This window comes from Pseudorca crassidens, chromosome 7 (genome assembly GCF_039906515.1).
Source record: "Pseudorca crassidens isolate mPseCra1 chromosome 7, mPseCra1.hap1, whole genome shotgun sequence".
NCBI lineage: Eukaryota > Metazoa > Chordata > Mammalia > Artiodactyla > Delphinidae > Pseudorca > Pseudorca crassidens.
This window is the reverse complement of record NC_090302.1, coordinates 43,946,881-43,967,765: the sequence shown is the minus strand read 5'-3', so window position 1 is coordinate 43,967,765 and position 20,885 is coordinate 43,946,881. Positions and strand designations below refer to the sequence as shown.

Here is a 20,885-nt window from a genome sequence, read left to right as displayed (position 1 = left end):
TGATAGACACCAATTTCAAAAAGGAGATAATGAAAATACTGAAGGAATTAAGAAAGGCTATCAGCAGGAATGCAGAATACTATAAAAACGAATTAGAAACTATAAATAGGAACCAAGAAAAATAAGAAAACTCATTTGCAGAGACAAAACTGAGCTAAAGGCATGAATAGCAGAATGAATAATGCAGAAGAATGAGTAAGTGACCTGGAAGATAGAATAATGGAAATCACCCAATCAGGACAGCAGACAGAAAGCCAAATGAAGAAAACTAAATGAAAGCAATATAAGAGACCTATGGGATAATATACAGCATGCCAATCTATGCATAATAGGGATTCCAGAAGGGGAAGAAAGAGAAAAGGGGGTCAAAAATGTAATTGAAGAAATTATGGCTGAAAACTTCCCAAACCTAAAAAAAGAAACAGGTATCCAGGTACAGGAAGCACAGAGGGTCCGAAACAAGATAAGCCCAAACAGACCTACACCAAGACATATTATAATAAAAATGGCAAAAGTTAAAGAGAGGATTGTAAAGGCAGCAAGAGAAAAACAAAGAGTTAATTACAAGGGAACCCCCATAAGGCTATCAGCTGATTTCTCTAAAGAAACATTGCAGGCCAGAAGGGAGTGGCAAGATATATTCAAAGTCCTGAAAGGGAAAAATCTGCAACCTAGCACACTCTACCCAGCAAGATTATCATTTAGAAAAGAAGGAGAGAGAAAGAATTTCTCAGACAAGCAAAAACTAAAGAATACAGCAGTACTAAACTGATCCCAAAAGAAATATTGAAAGGTCTTCTCTAAATAGAAAAGAACTAAAACTCTATAGGAAAGAGAAAATCACAACTGGAAAGTAAATCACTTAAATAAGCCAGACACAGATTTTTTTAAAAATCAAAAAATTTCTGTGAAAGTGATGATAACCATAATGAACAGCAAAAGGATGAAGATGTAAAAGAAGACATCAAAATCATAAAATGAGGGCTTCCCTGGTGGTGCAGTGGTTGGGAGTCCACCTGCTGATGCAGGGGACACGGGTTTGTGCCCCGGTCCGGGAGGATCCCGCGTGCCACGGAGCGGCTGGGCCCATGAGCCATGGCCGCTGGGGCTGCGTGTCTGGAGCCTGTGCTCCGCAACGGGAGAGGCTGCAGCAGTGAGAGGCCCACGTACCACAAAAAAAAAAAAAAAAAAAAATCATAAAATGAGGGGAAGGAGAGTAAAAAATGTAGACTTTTTTCCTCCTATAATGTGTTTGAGCCTATATGACTCCCAGTCTAAGGCAAGTAGGTATAGGAAGGGGTTAACATACTTGAAAAACAGGCTAAGCACAAATCAAAAACGTACAGTAGATTCACAAAAGCCAAAAAGAAGAGAACATAAGTATAATGCAGAAGAAAATTATCAAACCACAAAAGGAAAAACAAAAAGAAAAGGACAAAAAAGAAATATAAAGTCAATGGGAAAACAAGGTTTAAAATGGCAATGAATACATATCTATCAATAATTACCTTAAATGTCAATGGACTAAATGCTCCAATCAAAAGACAGAGTTGCAGACTGGATAAAAAACAAGAGCCTACAATATGCCACCTACAAGAGATCCACTTTAGGGCAAAGGACACACATAAATTGAAAGTGAAGAGATAGGAAAAGATAGTTAATGCAAATGGAAATGACAAGAAAACAGGGGTCACAATACTCGTATCAGTCAAAATAGACGTTAAAACAAAGGCCATAAAGAAAGATAAAGAAGGACACTATATAATGATGAAAGGACCAATACAAGTAGAGGATGGAACACTTGTCAACATATATGCATCTAATATAGGAGTACACAAATACATAAAACAAATACTAACACACATAAAAGGAGAAACTGACAGGAATACAATAATAGTAGGAGACTTTAACATCCCACTCACATCAATGGACAGATCTTCTAGACAGAGAGTGAATAAGGCAACCAAGATCCTAAATGATACAATAGAACAGTTAGACTTAATTGATATTTTCAGGACATTACATTAAAAAAAACCAGAATACACATTATTTTCAAGTACACATAGAACATTCTCTAGGATTGACTACATCCTAGGGCACAAAACAAGACTCAACAAATTTAACAGTATAGAAATTATCTCAAGCATCTTTTCTGACCACAATGGCATGAAATTAACCACAGGAAAAGAAATTAGAGAAAAATGATGAAATGTAGACTAAACAACATGCTACTAAAATCTAATGGGTCAGGACTTCCCTGGTGGCGCAGTGGTTAAGAATCCGCCTGCCAGTGCAGGGGACACGGGTTTGAGCCCTGGTCCGGGAAGATCCGACATGCCGCAGAGCAACTGAGCCCGTGCACCACAACTACTGAGCCTGCACTCTAGAACCCGTGAGCCACAACTACTGAGTGTGCTACACCTACTAAAGCCTGCGCACCTGGAGCCTGGGGTGCACAACAAGAGAAACCACCGCAATGAGAAGCCCACACACTGCAATGAAGAGTAGCCCCCACTCGCGGCAACTAGAGAAAACCCACATGCAGTAACGAGGACCCAACGCAGCCAAAAATAAATAATTAAAAAAACAAAAAACTAATGGGTCAACGATGAAATCAAAGAGGAAATTTAAAAATACCTTGAAACAAATGACAATAAAAACAACCATACAAAATCTATGGGATACAACAAAAGCAGTTCTTAAAATTCTTAATGACACAGACCTTCCTCAAAAAACAAGAAAAATCTCAAACAACCTAACCTACCACTTAAAAGAATCAGGAAAAGAAGAACAAATAAAACCTAAAGTCAACAGAAGGAAGTAAATAATAAAGATCAGAGAGGAAATAAATAAAATAGAGATTAAAAAATAATAGAAAAAAATCAATAAAACCAAGAGCTGGTTCTTTGAAAGGATAAACAAGACTGACAAACTTCTGGCCAGGCTCATGAAGAAGAAAAGAGAGAGAACCCAAATAAACAAAATAAGAAATGAAAAACGAGACACAACAACTGATGTTGCAAAAATACAAAACATCATAAGGCAATGCTATGAACAATTATATGCCAACAAGTTCTACAACCTAGAAGAAATGGACAACTTTCTAGAAACACAGAGCTCACCAAAATTGAATCAAGAAGTAGATAATTTAAACAGACTGATCACTAGAAGTGCAATAGAATCTGTAATCTAAAAACTGCCTACAAACAGAAGTCCAGGACAGATGGCCTCACAGGTGAATTCCACCAAACATACAAAGAAGAATTTAATACCGATCCTTCTCAAACTCTTCCAAAAAAACTGAAGAGGAGGGAACACTCCCAGAGATACTCTATGAAGTCACCATCACCATGATACCAATAAAAGACAAAGGCACTGCCAAAAATGAAAATTACAGGCCAATATCTTTGATTAATATAGATGCAAAAATTTTCAACAAAATATTAGCAAAACAAATCAAGTAACACATAAAAAAGATCATACACCATGACCAAGTGGGATTCATCCCAAATTCACAAGGATGGTTCAACATACACAAATGAATGTGATGCACCACATAAATAAAAGACAAAAAACACAAGATCATCTCAGTATAGGCAGAAAACGCTTTTGACAAAATTCAACACCCATTTCTGATAAAAACTCTCCAGAGAGTAGGCACAAAGGGAACCTACCTCAACATAATAAAGGCCATGTATGACAAACGTACAGCTAACATCATATTCAATGGTGAAAAGCTGAAAGCATTTCCTCTAAAATCAGGAACAATTCAAGGATGACCACTCTCACCACTTTTATTCAACCCAGTTTTGGAAGTCCTAGCCATGGCAATCATAGAAGAAGAAAAAAATAAAAGGAATCCAAATTGGAGAATAAGTAAAACTGTCACTGTTTGCAGATGACATGATACCATACCTAGAAAATCCTAAAGATGCTACCAGAAAACTACTAGAGCTCATCAGTGAATTCGGGAAAGTTGCAGGATACAAAATTAATACACAGAAATCTGTTGCATTTCTATACACTAACAACGAAAGATAAGAAAAATAAATTAAAGGAACAATCCCATTTACCATCACATCAAAAAGAATAAAATATCTAGGAATAAAACTACCTAAGGAGGCAAAAGACCTGTACTCAGAAAACTATAAGACACTGATGAAAGAAATCGAAGATGACACAAACAGATGGAAAGATATAGCATGTTCTTGGATTGGAAGAATCAATATTGCCAAAATGACTACACTACCCAAGGCAATCTACAGATTCAATGCAATCCCTATCAAATTACCAATGGCATTTTTCACAGAACTAGAACAGAAAATTGTACAATTTGTATGGAAACACAAAAGACCCCAAATAGCCAAAGCAATCTTGAGAAAGAAAAACGGAGCAGGAGGAATCAGGATTTCTGACTTCAGACTATACAGCAAGTCTACAGTAATCAAGACAGTATGGTACCGGCACAAAAACAGAAATATAGACCAATGGAACAGGATAGAAAACCCAGAGAAAACCCAGAGATAAACCCATGCACCTATGGTCACCTTATCTTTGACAAAGGAGGCAAGAATATACAATGGAGAAAAGACAGGCTTTTCAATAAGTGGTGCTGGGAAAACTGGACAGCTACATGTAAAAGAATGAAATTAGAACACTTGCTAACACCGTACATGAAAATAAACTCCAAATGGATTAAAGACCTGAATGTAAGGCCAGACAGTATAAAACTCTTAGAGGAAAACAAAGGCAGAACACTCTTTGACATAAATCTCAGCAATATCTTTTTGGATCCATCTTCTAGAGTAACAGAAATAAAAACAAACACAAACAAATGGGACCTAATTAAACTTAAAAGCTTTTGTGCAGCAAAGGAAACCATAAACAAACTGAAAAGACAACCCATAGAATGGGAGAAATATCTGTAAATGATGTGACCATAAGGGAATGGTCTCCAAAATTTACAGTTCATGCAGCTCAATATCAAAAAAACAAACAACCCAATCAAAAAATGGGCAGAAGACCTAAATAGACATTTCTCCAAAGAAGACATACAGATGGCCAAGAGGCACATGAAAAGATGCTCAACATCACTAGTAATTAGAAAGATGCAGATCAAAACGACCATGAGATATCACTCCACACCCATCAGAATGACCATCATCAAAAAGTCTACAAACAATGCTGGCGAGGGTGTGGAGAAAAGGGAACCCTCCTGCACTGTTGGTAGGAATGTAACTTGGTACAGCCACTATAGAGAATAGTATGGAAGTTCCTTAAGAAACTAGAAATAGAGCTACCATATGATCCAGCAATCCCACTCCTGCATATATGCCGAGAAAACCATACTTCGAAAAGATAAATGCACCCCAATGTTCACTGCAGCACTATTTACAATAGCCAAGACATGGAAGTAACCTAAATGTCCGTCAACAGATGAATGGATAAAGAAGATGTGGTACATATATACAGTGGAATATTACTCAGCCATAAAAAAAGAATGAAATAATGCCATTTTCAGCAACATGGATGGACCTGGAGATTGTCATACTGAGTGAAGTAAGTCAGACAGAAAAAGACAAATATCATATGATATCACTTACATGCAGAATCTTTTTTTAAAAATGATACAAATGAACCTTTTTACAGAACAGAAACAGACTCACAGACTTAGAGAACGAACTTATGGTTACTGGGGGAAGGGTGGGCGGGGGGAGGGATAGAGTGTGAGTTTGGGATTGACATGCACACAGTGCTATATTTAAAATAGATAACCAGCAAGGACCTGCTGTACAGCACAGGGAACTCTGCTCAATATTCTGTAATAAGCTAAATGGGAAAAGAATTTGAAAAAGAATAGATACCTGTATATGTATAACTGAATCACTTTGCTGTACACCGGAGACTAACACAACATTGTTAATCAACTATACTCCAATATAAAATAAAAAATTTAAGGGGAGGTGGAATATAATAAAAGGTATTTATGACAAACCCACAGCCAAGATAATACTCAGCTGTGAAAAGCTGAAAGCCTCCCCGCTAAAATCTGGAGAAGGACAGAGATGACCACTCTCATCTCTTCTATTCAGCATAGTATTGGAAGTCCTGGCCACAGCAATCAGACAAGAAAAAGAAATAAAAGGTATTCAAATTGGAAGGGAAGAGGTAAAGTTGTCATTATATGCTATATGTTATATGACAATGATTACATATATAGAAAGCCCTAAAGACTCCACAAAAAACTACTAGAACTGATAAACGAATTCAGCAAGGTAGCAGGATACAAGATTAACATACAGAAACCAGTTGCATTTCTTTACACCAACAATGAATATCAGAAGGGGAATGTAAAAAACCAATACCTTTCAAAATTGCACCCCTGAAAATAAAAGATTTAGGAATAAACCTGACCAAGGAGGTGAAAGACTTATTTATATGCTGAGGACTATAAAACATGTAATAAAGGAAAGTGAAGATGATCCAAAGAAATGTAAAGATATCCCATGCTCTTGGATTGGAAGAATTAGTATTGTTAAAATGGCCATACTACCCAAAGCAATCTACAGATTTAATGTGATCCCTATCAAATTACCCATGAATTTCTCCACAGAACTAAAACAAATAATCCTAAAATTCATAAGAAACCATAAAAGACCCAGAATTGCCAAAGCAATCCTGAAGAAAAGAACAAAGCAGGAGTCATAACCCTCCCAGACTTCAGACAATACTACAAAGCTACAGTAATCAAAACAGCATGGTATTGGCACAAAACAGACATATGGATCAATAGAACAGAATAGAGAGCCCAGAAATAAAGCCACACATCTACAGTAAATTAATCTTCAACAACAGAGACACAAATATACAATGGGAAAAAAACGGTCTCTTTACTAAGTGGTGTTGGGAGTGTTAGACAGCTGCATGTAAATCAATGAAGTTAGAACACACTCTCACACCATACACAAAGATAAACTCAAAATGGCTTAAAAACTTAAACATAAGACATGACACCATAAAACTCCTAGAAGAGATCATAGGCAAAACACTCTCTAACATAAATCATATCACTGCTTTCTTTGGTCTCTCAAGGCAGTAGAAATAAAAACAAAAATAAACAAATGAGACCTATCAAACTTACAACCTTTTGCACAGCAAAGGAAACCATAAACAAAATGAAAAGACGACGTATGGAATGAGAAAAAATATTTGCAAATCATACAACAGACAAGGGCTTAATTTCCAAAATATAAGAACAGCTCATATAACTCAACAATGAGAAAAACAGATAACCCAATCGAAAAATGTGCAGAAGACCTAAATAGACATTTCTCCAAGGAAGACATACAGATGGCCAATAGGCAAATGAAAAGATGCTCAACCATTGCTAGTTACTAGAGAAATGCAAATCAAAACTACAATGAGGTACCACCTCACATCAATCAGAATGGCCATCATTAAAAAGTCTACAAATAACAAATGCTGGAGAGGGTGTGGAGAAAAGGGAACCCTCCTACACTGTTAATGGGAATATAAGTTGGTGCAGCCACTGTGGAAGACAGTGTGGTGGTTCCTCAGAAAACTGAAAATAGAACAACCATATGATCCAGCAGTCTCATTCCTGTGCACATATCCAGACAAAACTATAATTCAAAAAGATACACGCACCCCTATGTTCATAGCAGCCCTATTCACAATAGCCAAGACATAATGTCCATAGATAGATGAATGGATCAAGAAGATGTGTGTGTGTACACACACACACACACACACAATAGAATACTACTCAGAGCCATAAAAAAGAATAATGCCATTTGCAGCAACATGGATGCAAGTAGAGAATATCATGCTAAGTGAAATAAGTCAGAAAGAGAAAGACAAATACCATATGTATCACGTATATGTGGAATCTAAAATAAGACACAAATGAACCTGAGCCTATCTATGAAACAGAAACAGAAATCGGAAACATAGAGAACAGACTGGTGCTTGCCAAGGGGGAGGGATGGAGTGGGAGGGTGGGGTTAGCAGATGTAAGCTTTTCTATATAGAATGGATAAACAACAAGGTCCTACTGTATAGCACAGGGAACTATATTCAATATCCTATGATAAACCATAATGGAAAAGAATATATAAAAAACAATGTGTATTGGAAAAGAATATATAAAAAAGAATGTGTATATATGTATAACTGAATCACTTTGCTGTACAGCAGTAATTAACACATTGTAAATCAACTATACTTCAATAAAAATTTTTAGAAAAGGAATCAGAAATAAGTAGTATTCCCTGAAGAAAAAATTCAAAATTCTTCCAAGAAGGCTGAGCCTTGGAAGAGGAATTTGGTTCTAGATGGTATATGATAGGATAAAGATAACTGAGAGAACCAGTTCTTTTGCCAGAGCCTGGAAGGTAGATAATTAAAGAAGGCTATTTAAACAATTACTTTGCTGATACAAGTGGTCTGTGCATCTCTCTCCTTCTATGCAATTGCCTTTTGTTTTAATTTCCTCCTTTAATGAATCCATTTACATATAACATAGTGATTATGTATGATCGTGACTAGCAGTAATTACCGCCAACATATTTACAGTTCCCTTGAATAATGTCATTAACTCCTCAAGGCAAGCTGAGAGGTACGCATTATTGTAATATTTAGTTAACAAATGGGAGAACAGAGACTGTGAACTTGCCCACTGGAGATGCTAAAAGCATAACACAAATCTAGGTCCTCTGGCTTCAGAGCCTATGCCATGTCCAGTAGTCTCAATGACACTATGAGGGGGAGATCATAGATTGTAAAGGACTTCATATTTCAGGCCAAGGGGCTCAGAATTGAGAAAGGAAATGGACTTCCAGGAGGTCCTTAGAGGGATCCATTAAAGCAGTGCTTCTCTGTGGAACCCTGAAGAACACCAGCTAAATAAAGAGCAGATAGAGAAGCCTATAGACAAAGCTTCATTCAAGTCTACATACACATGAGGTTAGAATCCACTTGCATCTCAGAGAAGGTATCAAGTCTCCAGCTGCTATAAAGTTTAAGACACTAAACAATGCAAGAAATAATCAACCCTTACCTTGCAATCTTAAAAGCAAGTTCTCTTTTCTAGTATAGTTCGTCAGAGTAGTCCTTAAAGCTGTGAGCATGGGGTCTACCATTCCATCCCTCAGCTGGTAGTGTTGCTTCTCAACACTTCGTAGTGACATTGCCCCAGCTTCATGAGTGAGATTTTCATTGCAGGAAGTTAGGAAACCCTGCTTGGGAAAGAGAATGGGAAGAAGAAAAAAACCAATAAACTATTTAAGAATTAAGTGGGCTGTAGTTCTCTTGTCTATAAAATGGTAGATATCACTAAGGTCTTACCCCATGCTATATAGTTCCTACCTGTATTTGGTTTGCTGAGAAGTGGTAGCAAATGCTGAGTCTGGGGCTTTTCCTACAGTTTCCTACTCAAGGCCATGTGTACTATAGCATACATTAGCAAACATTAGAACATATGCTTTGATGGAATCCAGCTGACCAAAATTGACTTATAACCTTGTTACTTTTTCTTTTTTAACAGAGAAAAATCTTTGCCGGAAATGCAGTGAAAACTGCAAGACATGTACTGAATCCGACAACTGTACAGAATGTAGGGAGGGGTCAAGGTAAGAGAGTGAAGGATTTCATCAAGTAACACAGCCCAAGGACTTCTCAGTACAAATTAAAAAAAAAAAAGTAAATATAACCCTTTTATAAGTTACCCTTGGTTTGACTCCCATTCAAACACTTGATCGCTATTTGCATTATCTCTACCATTTTATGTGAAAAAATGGATACCATCTTGGCTAGGGAAGGTTTATAAACCAAATAAAATTCCTTTAGAAAAGATGGCTCAAATACAAGAAAATAAATAGCCATTTGAGAGGCCTGCTTCAGGCTTTTTGACCGGTAGTACATCAGTCAAGGATTACTGTGTAGGTAACACCAATGAATTATATTTAATCCCCATGATTCATTCCTCTGATGGTCGAAATTATTCCCTTATCTTTATTATTTCTCTCCGTATAGCCAATCATTCTCTTATCTTCAGCACCTCAGGCTGGTTCCATTATGCTATGATATGCACATAGATTTAATACCAAGGGATATTTTCCTTGAATGGATGAGACTTGCACGTTGCTAAAGCCAGATAGTTGATAGATTCTTTGAGAGAATAACATGCAGCTCAAATGAACTAGGTATTCTCTTGATATCCTTAGAGAAGGTCAGATCATCCCACACTGAGTGAGGAGTTGGACTCTGGGTTTATTACATAGAGCTACAATTGTGCTCCATTGCTTCCCTTTCAAGAATCACCAGTACCTCTGTTTTCACCTTTGATCAGAGGTGAAATATGCAGGGTCCAGGCAGTTTTTAGGCAGGTAATTCTTTGCATTAATTAATAGTGGAACATCATTTTGATTTCGATTAATTGATTATCCATGGCTTTCTTTTTTTCCCCATAAATGCATTCAGTGTCAGTTTGCTTAGCACCTTTTACCTCAGGACTTCGGTTTTGATAAATATCAGTCTGGTCGGCCTCCTCCTGCTTTTTGTAGAAGGAGCAGATTGGCATAAAGAAAAGAAGGAAGATAAATGTGAGCTCAAATCTTTCTCCGCCATTTATCAGCTGTGTGATTTTGGCCAAGTCACTTTGCCCCTCTTGAGCTCCGGTTTTCTCATCTATAAAATGGTGATCGGGCTTCTCTGGTGGCGCAGTGGTTGAGAGTCCGCCTGCCGATGCAGGGGACGCGGGTTTGTGCCCCAGTCCGGGAAGATCCCACATGCCGCGGAGCGGCTGGGCCCGTGAGCCACGGCCGCTGAGCCTGCGCGTCCGGAGCCTGTGCTCCGCAACGGGAGAGGCCACAGCAGTGAGAGGCCCGCGTGCCACAAAAAAAAAAAAAAGGTGATAATAACCCCAATGCTGCTGGATTATGATAAGGATTAACTGTGATAACATTTACAAAGCACTTATTCCAATATCTGATACTGAATTGGTCCATGAGAAATAAAAGATTAAGATTATTCTCTATATTTCTTAGGGAACATTTGATAGAGTAAGTTAACCAGTGCTCTCCAACAGAAGTATGAGAACCATATGTTATTTTAAATATGTCAGTAGCCACATTAAAACGAGTAAAAAGATACGGGTGAAATTTATTTTAATAAAATATTTAATCAAATATATCCAAAATATTTCAACATGTAATCAATGTAAGACAATATAAAAGATAATTAGTGAGATCTTTTATATTCTTTTTTGTTTGTAGTTCCTAGCCTTCGAAATCTGATATGTATTTCACCCCTAAAGCACATCTCAATTCAGACAATAATTTTTTATGAGAAATACTTGATCTGTATGTAGATTTTATAAAATTTAGTTGAAGTAGATTTTTATATAGCCAAGTTGTTCCACACTTACCCAGAAGTTTGCCAATAACCGAATCAAGTGCCAATTTGTAAAATTTAGAATGAAATTAACAAAAATAAAATAAAATGTTAAATTCTGTTCCTCGGCCACACTAGCCACATTTCAAGTGTTTCCGAGCCATGGGTGCTACAGCGTGTGGGACGGCACAGGTCTAACCTGGCTGGCTTATCCCAGAAAGAACCCAGGAGTTCGCGGTACCAGGTTCGTTAGCCTTGCCACCCCTGTATTTTGGAACCATTAGAAAGCATCATGGTTCACAGAGACTCTGCTCTGCTGCACGTCCCACTTAGTGCATTCCCTCCTCACACAGTGCAGCCTCTGTCTCCTGCTGAATAAGTGCCAACCTCAGAAGTAATGTCCTTTATTAGAAAAACAAGCAGCTTTTTAAAAAGTCTGATAAGTTTTTTGGTAGTCCTGTGTCCTCCCACAAAAGGATTCATTTGATGCACTGTCCCCTTTTTACAGCTCTACAAAAAGGAAAGGGATTTGCTTTTACTGGCTTTTTAAATGACAGCTCTCTGGCCAGTAGAAGATCTATGAATGAAATATACTTTCTGTCTCCTTGAGGCTCCCTGCGTTTTCCTTAGGGGCTTCTAGGGTTGGCCATTTTGCCTCAAGAGACCTGTAAAATTTTAAATACTGGCTAAAAACAAACAAAAATATCTATGCATAAAATACTAGAAGGAAATGGATTAAAATGTGAACAGGACTGTTCGGGATTCTTTTTTCAATTACTTTGGGTTTTGTCCTTTCCAAATTTCTTTAAAGAGCATAGGGAAAAATAAACGTTACTTTTTAGTAGTATGATCCATATTCAAAACACAGTCAAGTAAGATGTGAATTGGAACAATATAGAGAAATATATTTTTTATAAGAAAATAGAAAGCATTTGACCCTGTTGCTTAGATACCCATTTTCTAGTATTGTCTATTGGGTGACATAGGATTATGGTAACAGTCTCTCTATTGAGTTACTCCGTGAGTAAAATTTGTATATTAAATGTTGTAAATTTTATGCATTTGTTTTTAAGAATCAGTCTGTAGACTATGAAAAAGCTCATAGCTGATAAAAATTAGAAGAAAAAAATACACATTCCTCATGTGACATTCTAGCAACTCATTAGGTAACGCCTAAGAGTGCTATTTAGAGAAAATATGACACAGATAACACCTAGAAAGACTAAATAATAGTATAACTAAGGAAAATCGAGATGTTTGGAGAAGCAGCAGTATATGTAGATAATTTTGCCAAATTTTTCATTAGAGTTTAAAATTAATAAATCAAGCAATAAAGGCAAAAGTATATTAGAATTCTGTTGTTTTGATTGGAACCAATAGAAGAACTAAAATCAGAAACACTTAAAATCAAAAAAAGGCTATTCCTGGGAGTTTGAGCTGGGGGTTGGGCAACAATAGTTGTGCGCTTTTATTGTTGTAATTCATTCTACCATGTGTTCCTACTACATTTTTAGTTACAAAACTACTTTTAAGTTTATTGTGTAGTACAGAGGTCCCCAACCCCCGGGCTGCGGACCGCTACCAGTCCGCGGCCTGTTAGGAACTGGGCCGCACAGCAGGAGTTGAACGGCAGGCAAAGAGCGAAGCTTCATCTGCCGCTCCCCAGTGCTCGCATTACTTCCCCCTCTCCCCCATCTCATGGAAAAACTGCCTTCCACGAAACTGGTCCCTGGTGCCAAAAAGGTTGGGGACCGCTGGCATAGTAGGTCTAGGAGGTCTGGATATCAGGGAATTGGTAGGCATATTGTTAGCTAAGGTGATTGTTTGGGTCAATAAAATACTTTTAAAAACCTCCATGTTGTAAAATGTTAAGAAATGTGTCAGCCAGTCTAATAATTAAGAGAAATAGTCCCCAAAGTTTGCAGCACGTGTGTATGCTACAGACATAATTTTAGGCACAGAGAAGCATTATAGGCATTGGGAGGAGAAAAAAAAAAAGACTACAGGGGCTATTTCCCATGCTTCGAAGCTTTGCCAAAGCCACTGGTCTCTGGGGGGAACTATATTTGTTACATATGGCGTTGGGGAGTCATGACTCCTTTGCCTGTTCACAGCAGTCTGTGTCTGTGTCTGTGTCTTCAGCCTGCAGGGATCCCGGTGTGCCGTTGCCTGTGAAGACGGACGGTACTTCAACGGCCAAGACTGCCAACCCTGCCACCGCTTCTGCGCCACCTGTGCTGGTACCTTCTCTCCCAGTCCTCTTGTTTATCCTTCTGGCTCTGGTTTGGCTTTTGTTTACCTGTCTTTATCCATCACTCATGCAAACCCATTTGATATTTTTAAAATAAATGCTGGAGAAGCATGGGTCTCTTCTGATAATCATGCATGTATTCTCAGAAGTCAGACATTAGTAGCCCATGCTCATTGAAAACTTAAATTTCCCAGTGATACCTCCTTCGCTTTCCAAAGAGATTTGATGTTTTTGGCAAATGGGTTCAATGTAAAACTGGAGCATTATTTTTTCCAAAGAACATAAGGAAAAGCACAAATATCATAATTATTAAAATTACAACCTATTAATGCCATTTTAACCAACTATGCAAGAAGCAGCTCCTCATGCAACCTCTTCTGAGGTTTTGTTTCTGTCTTCGGCATCTGTCTTGCTTTTAAGGAGCAGGTGCTGGTGGGTGTATTAACTGCACAGAGGGCTACTTCATGGAGGATGGGAGGTGCGTGCAGAGCTGTAGTATCAGCCATTACTTCGACCACTCTTCAGAAAATGGATACAAATCCTGCAAAAAGTAAGTGGATCCACCCCTTAAACCCTAGTGTTTGGCTACCGGGTTCCTTATTTGACTGCCTTCATAAATAATATGAAACAGAATTATTAATGAAAAATAAGGTTCAAACATTTACCTGTGGACACTGTGCTGAACCTTTAACCCAACTGATTTTTTTTTTTCACCTCAGAAGAACTTAAAACCTCTAAAGTAATATTTCTGTTTCAAATGCATGCTCTCTCCCCTTTAAAATCATAGTCTACCTGCTAGGCTTTCTTTAATGTTGTCAAACCTAGCAGTTATTGTAAGAAAAGACTTTTGTGGCATCTTCAAAGGGAGAAGATTAAGTTTAAGACATTAAGAGGTTGGTAGCAAACACATCTTCTTCTGTGCCTGATGTGCAAAAGGATGATAAATTGTACATTGTCCCCTTAGATGTGACACCAGCTGTTTGACATGCAACGGTCCGGGGTTCAAGAACTGTACGAGCTGCCCCAGTGGATATCTTTTAGACTTAGGAATGTGTCAAATGGGAACCATCTGCAAGGACGGTGAGTACAACTGCTCGTTTTGATCTTCTGAGCAAAGTGTGATCTTTCTACGTTAAGGTCTAATATATTTCCACTTGAAAATGAAACTCTCAAGCGTGCCCCAGATAGGACACGCCCAATATCTTGTTGGCGTTCATTCATCTCGAACTTCTACCCTCAATGGGTTTGGTTTGTTGGTGGTTTTAACTGCAAGAAGAACTAAGGCATCCACTAACCAAGATGGCACGAGTCAATTTTTTTTTACGTAGTAAACTTGGTTCTTTACAACTTTAGAGTTTTGGGTTCACAGCAAAATTGAGCAGAAAGTGCAGAGAGTTCTCATATAGCCCCTGACTACCCTACGCACATACACAAACACACACACAAACACTCCCATTATCAGTGTCCCTCACCAGAATGATATGTTTGTTATAGTTGATACCTACATTGACACATCATTATCACCGAAGTCTATAGTTTACGTCAGGGTCCACTCTTGGTGTTCTATGAGTTTGGACAAATGTATAAAGTATCCACCATTGTACTATCATACAGAACACCTTCACTGCCCTGAAAATCCTCTGTGCTCTGCCTGTTCCTCCCTCCTTCCCTCCCCCTGCCCAACCCCTGGAAACCACTAATTTTTTTACTGTCTTCATAGATTTGCCTTTTCCAGAATGTCATATAGTTGGAATCATACATCAAACACTAACTAGAAAAGGCTACCTACTGTATTTTTTCCAGTCTTTTGGCATATGTACTTTTCATCAGATTTTTAAAATACCGTATACATGGAGTTTTGTATCTTGCTTTCTGCACTAAGCATTTAGATAAACATTATCCTATGTTTTTACAAAGTCTTCAGAAACTTCATTTTTAATAACAGCTTAATATTCTATCATGTGGAGATGCCACAGTTTATTGCCACACTCCTCTTATTTGGATTGTTTATAATTTTGATATGTAAATAACAATCAAATGGTATCTGAATCTTTCATTAAGCTGTGATAGATAGGCATCTATCTAATGACAGAACCAACTACAGATTGGTTCTAATGTTAATGTTGGTCTGTTTTTCTTTTCATTGCACCAGTGGTTCTCAATCAAAATGCCAGGACCCCAGACCTTCCCCAAAGATTCATTTAAATTGGTCTTGGGGTACAGTTTGAGCACTGATAGCTTTAGAATCTTCTCAGGTATTTTTAATGTGCCACCATTCCCCCTGACGATTTGGGAAATACCAAGTTCTCTCCCTTTTCTAGCCTCAGTTTCCCCATCTATAAAATGAATGAATTTAAATTAGTCCAACTCCAGCCTTTTGTGAACTTTGACTCTCGATATAATTCATGCAGAGAGGGCCCTAAAATTTGTGCCTAAATTTTATGCAGACGTGCATCTCAATGATGTAGAAAGAAATTGTTTTGAACCACCGTTGTTCTAAACATCTTTGGACTGTTAGGAAAATAGGAAAATAAAAAAACTATGCATTTGGAACAGTTTTCCCTGATAAAATCATTTCCCTGGGTTTAATCTTTGTCTTCTTTTGAATGGTTCCTCTTCTGGAAATTTCACAAGAGGCAGAAGAGTGCTGTGGTTGGGAGAATGGGGATTCAGGAGTCAGAATGCTGTCATTCATACCTAGCCTCCAGACTTTGGGCAGGTTATGAGCTTTTCTGGGCCTCACTTCCCTCATCTGTAAAAACGAGAAGGATAATGCTGTCGACCTCATATGGTTATTCTACAACTTCCCGTTAGGAATCTCAAACATCAGAAAGATCTGAGCATGCGATGGCATGCACAGGAACATCATTTATGGTCTCATATCCACAGAGGATCACAGGTGACTCTGCATCTTCATAGCTTTTCTAATGTATGATTGATCTGGCCGGGACGGGCAGACCTGCTCAGGCTCTGTGTTCAAACTTTTCATGGCCAGGGCTAATTCTCACCACACAACATGGAGGTGAGAAGACTGAGGGATAGCACCCCAGGTACTATGTAAGGATCACCTTTTAGTTACCAGCCAGTGCTCGTTTGAAATTTTCACCCACAGCACTTGGTACTGGGCATTTCAAGGTTTGCAATGCTTTAACGGCTTTCCCTAAACCACAGTAAGCATGGGATAATTTATGCCAGTGGCACTTTGGTAAAAGTGGAGTGTCAGGATTGCAGGCAAAAGTGGAAAATGAAGAACCATGATCTGTGATGGGTCCATTTTCAGGTCGGTTAAAGGAATGAGATCATTGATGGCTCACCAGGCTTTTCAAATCACGTGGCAGTTGCATTCAGGGATGTGCTATTTATTTTCTTTCAACTGTCATATTTCAGTGATTCTAAGACATACTTTTTTAATATATTTTAACAGCTCTGGAATCAGATGCATCTTATAATTCATGGCAGCTTACAACTGCTTTTGATCCACAGGTTGATGTGACATAGTTGTCATCGCTTGTGACTTAGTCACAGATATGTCTAGTCAACTGAGTTAGGCACATGATCACTCCTACTTGTGTTGCATTTACTTGCACTTCATAATAGCTTGAACAAGTTAAACTATTTCTCAATATTCAAAGGAAGAATTATTACATAAGCCCAGAAACAAAACAGCATGTTATATAAATTTAACTAATACTTTCAATAAGCATAAAACTAATATTCTGATAAGAGGCTATTGTGTTACCATTTAATATGAATTCTTTTCTTGGTAGTACTTAAAGTAGTGGTGCATCTGAAATCCAGTGTCTTGGATTCAGTGAAATATAGTATAAATGACTGTATACGCTCTGCTCTAGGTAACTCCGAAAAGAAAAATTCCTTGCCTATATTATTATTGATTTCTAATTTATTCTTTTTCTAATCTTTTTTTTCCTTTCATAAATGGATACCAATCACATTTACCGTTGGACTGGAATATCTCTCCTTGAAAACAATGCTGTTGACTGAAATCACTTTGGGTGGACCAAATTTCTTCCTGTTGACTGCTCCCGAATGATCTCTTCCAATCCCCCCAATCTGCCTCTCTGGCCAATCACAACCTTCTTCCGTGTGTGTCCATCATGCTGCTCTCGTCCTCAACTTCCCCTCTCTCTTGCTGACTTCCTGGAAAAGCAACGGAAGAGTCCTGGGCGGAAGGAGGCTTCTGTATGCTAGTGAAAAAGAACAATCTGTGCCAACGGAAGGTTCTTCAACAACTTTGCTGCAAAACCTGTACATTCCAAGGCTGAGCTGCCATCCTAGATTTCTTTGTTCCTGTAGACTTATAGATTACTCCATATTATTATTAAAAAGAAAAAAGCAAGCAAAAAAAAAAAAAAAGCAAGCCACCTCTCTCTTTCTTGCTCTCTTTTTCTCTCTCTCTCTCAAATTTGTGCAGGGAGATGGTGAACTGTTTTGTCAGAACTTAAATGGAAAAAAAAAAAATAAACCTACAACAAGCCTACCTTTTATAACTGGGTGTTTAGTGCTAAACAGCCAGAACCACAGAGACAGTATTGTATGACCAAAGCATTTGATGCCAAAATTTGACGTTAAAGTAATGATTTGACTTCCTGCCCTGTTTTTGAAGGTCCATTTCTTTTCCTTTTGCATTTACTTGCTTGTTTCCCCTTTGAGACGCCTAAAAATATACCTTTCAAAAACATCACAAGAGCAGACATAGATCAAAATGAAACAGAAAGCTCAGGCATCCATCATTTCTCATGCTTGAGTCCACTGTTGGGGGAAATGGCAGAAAACCGGACCTAAGGGCATTAAGAACATCCCGCAGAGTTGTGTTCAGTGTCGTCTGTCTTGGTTTTTCACAGTTGACCATTGATACTTTCCACACATAATTTACTTCATGCATTATGTGCTGGTTTTGGCATTATGCCCACTTGATAAGTCTGCTCCACTGGTTTCATCCAATAGACTTGCTGCTACTGGCTTTTCCATGGTAGATTCGGTTATTTCACATACAGCTGGTCGAATGGGATTGCTCTGCATAGTCAAAGTGGTGATGGACAGAATGCAAAGATTCACAAAATAGCTGAGACTGACCCGGCTCCCCCCAAATCCAGAGTGTTCACTTGTAAACCCTGCACAATCTCTTGGTGCTATTCAGCCATTATCCCCGTAGCATTTTTATTTTTTTTTTTAAGGCCATCAGAAATTCCATGTGTTGTAGTGGGAAGCATTTTGGATATGATGAAGAAAATTTCTTCCTGGAGTCAAAAGTTTCTAAAAGGTCCTGTATTTTTAAGAAATGGAATTTATTTAAATAATATTTAAGCTCGTGCCCAAGTTGGCCGGGCAACATTTTTCAATGGTGCTTATTAGAAGTTTTTTTCATCTTGTCATTTTAAGAAAATAAAACTGGAAATGGAATATGGGCAGCATGATTGTACCCTCCTGGTTCTGTTCTTTTCCCACTCCTCTGTCCCTCTATAACCATGCTATGATACACCTGTCCACTGAATGTCACTGAGATCATCTGTTTTCTTGGAAATATCTTCACTGGTTTTCTATGACTCCCCAAACACATCCTGGAATCTAGCAGACTGAATTATGTGAAGACTGTTTGGATCAGTGGTCAAAAATGAGGAAACCTGATAGATCTTTTTATAACTCTGAGTTTCTCTGTTTAGGAGAGGATAGACTGATATCAAGTTTCTTCATGTTTCATATCAAAGCTCCATTGGTGACCTCATTTGCTTTGAGAATGACCAGCCATCTTGCAAGCTTTAGGCTTCTGACAGCCTCACTTCCAAGATGTCACTGGCCTCACAGATGAGAAGAGGAATGATATCAATATAGGTTATCCTGGGAAGTGGATGCTAACTAAGGTCCCCATCCAAGCAGCAAGGTAGTAAAGAGCCTACCTTGAAAATATGCATTCCTAGACATCAAAGTTAACATTGAACCCAAGGTAAATAATGAGTATAAAGTCTAATGACCCTCTTTAAGAGCGCTGTAGTGACACTGAGTCACGTAATGATTCATATGTAACTAGGGAATCAACTGATTTTGTTGAGTAATTTTCCTCTTCATAACACTTCAGGCCCTTCTGACCCGAAGAAAGCAAGTTAGTCCCAGGTATGGCATGTAAAGTCTTACATTTAAAGGCACAGTCTCTAAGTGGACAAAAGCAAGTGAGAGCCTAAAGCAAGGTCAAGCAGATGGTGAAACCAGATTTGCCTGCAAAGAAATCCATTTAACTGAACCCACCCATAATATATGAGGCACAAAGTTACTATGAAGGGAAAAATAAAAATGATGTCTGTGTTCTTAGACAAATAACTATCAATCTGACAGTCAAAATCATTGGGGTCTACCAACATGTGTTCCATTTCTCACTGACCATGCAGGCACACATTGTGGAAATACTGGTTTAACTACTAGTGGTTACTGCCTCGTTTATCTACAGAATATTATTAACTAGAACATAATGCTTTCAAAGTTTAAGTTAATGTTATATATTATGTATAAATATATATATTCATAATGAGATATATGTAATGGATAGTACAAAGTTTGGAGACTTAACAAATGCTCTAACCTCTAGAGACAAAAGTCCTATCTTCTGTTTTCTTTTGTCTTTTGATTTTTCATTAGTGATCCATTGTTAAATCCAAATCCACTTTTACTGAAAAATACTGTACATGTGTAAAATGTTCAGTTGTTTTTTTGTAAAATATAGTAGAATGGTTGTAATTGATACTGGCCAAAATCAATGTTATTCCATATTTTATTTTTTCTATTAAATTAACCTAAGTTCCTGTTTATTTCATCTGTTCGTACCCATGTGCAAACATCTCTGAAAGGGTGAGGTCATGAGAAACTTCTCTGTTTCCACATAGATGCTGAATATGGAGGAAAGGGTGAGGTGAATGAACCATCTAAATAAAGTTGGGAAAAAGGGTGAGCAGAGGTGGGAACTGAAAAAAAGGAGAAAGTAACAGCAATAGAAGAAAGGATCAGTTTAGGTTTGGTCATGAATGTATGTTAAATCCCATTTTTAGTAAGCAGACTGTGAAAAAAATCTACAGAGGTTCGGTGCGGTTGCTTTTGCATTGTACAGATGCCATGTCCAGTGAAAGGGCCACCTGGACCTGTCCTTTCCCTAGTTTCCCCCAGGGCATGGACTACTGCGTACCTGCCAGTGGGTGTATGGAAGGGTGGGGACCAA

The 20,885-nt window shown here is 38.1% G+C and overlaps 1 protein-coding gene across 1 annotated transcript in view; it reads left to right on the top strand.

Annotated features, from left to right (window-relative positions):
• PCSK5 (proprotein convertase subtilisin/kexin type 5) overlaps positions 1 to 20,481 on the top strand; it is a 317,195-nt gene extending 296,714 nt beyond the window's left edge. The window contains exons 17-21 of the mRNA XM_067744135.1: positions 9,566 to 9,650; positions 13,555 to 13,652; positions 14,084 to 14,213; positions 14,628 to 14,743; positions 17,831 to 20,481. Coding sequence (XP_067600236.1) covers positions 9,566 to 9,650; positions 13,555 to 13,652; positions 14,084 to 14,213; positions 14,628 to 14,743; positions 17,831 to 17,946 — 545 coding nt within the window. The 3' untranslated portion in view covers positions 17,947 to 20,481. The remainder of the gene's footprint in view (positions 1 to 9,565; positions 9,651 to 13,554; positions 13,653 to 14,083; positions 14,214 to 14,627; positions 14,744 to 17,830) is intronic.
• The last annotated feature ends 404 nt before the right edge of the window (positions 20,482 to 20,885 follow it).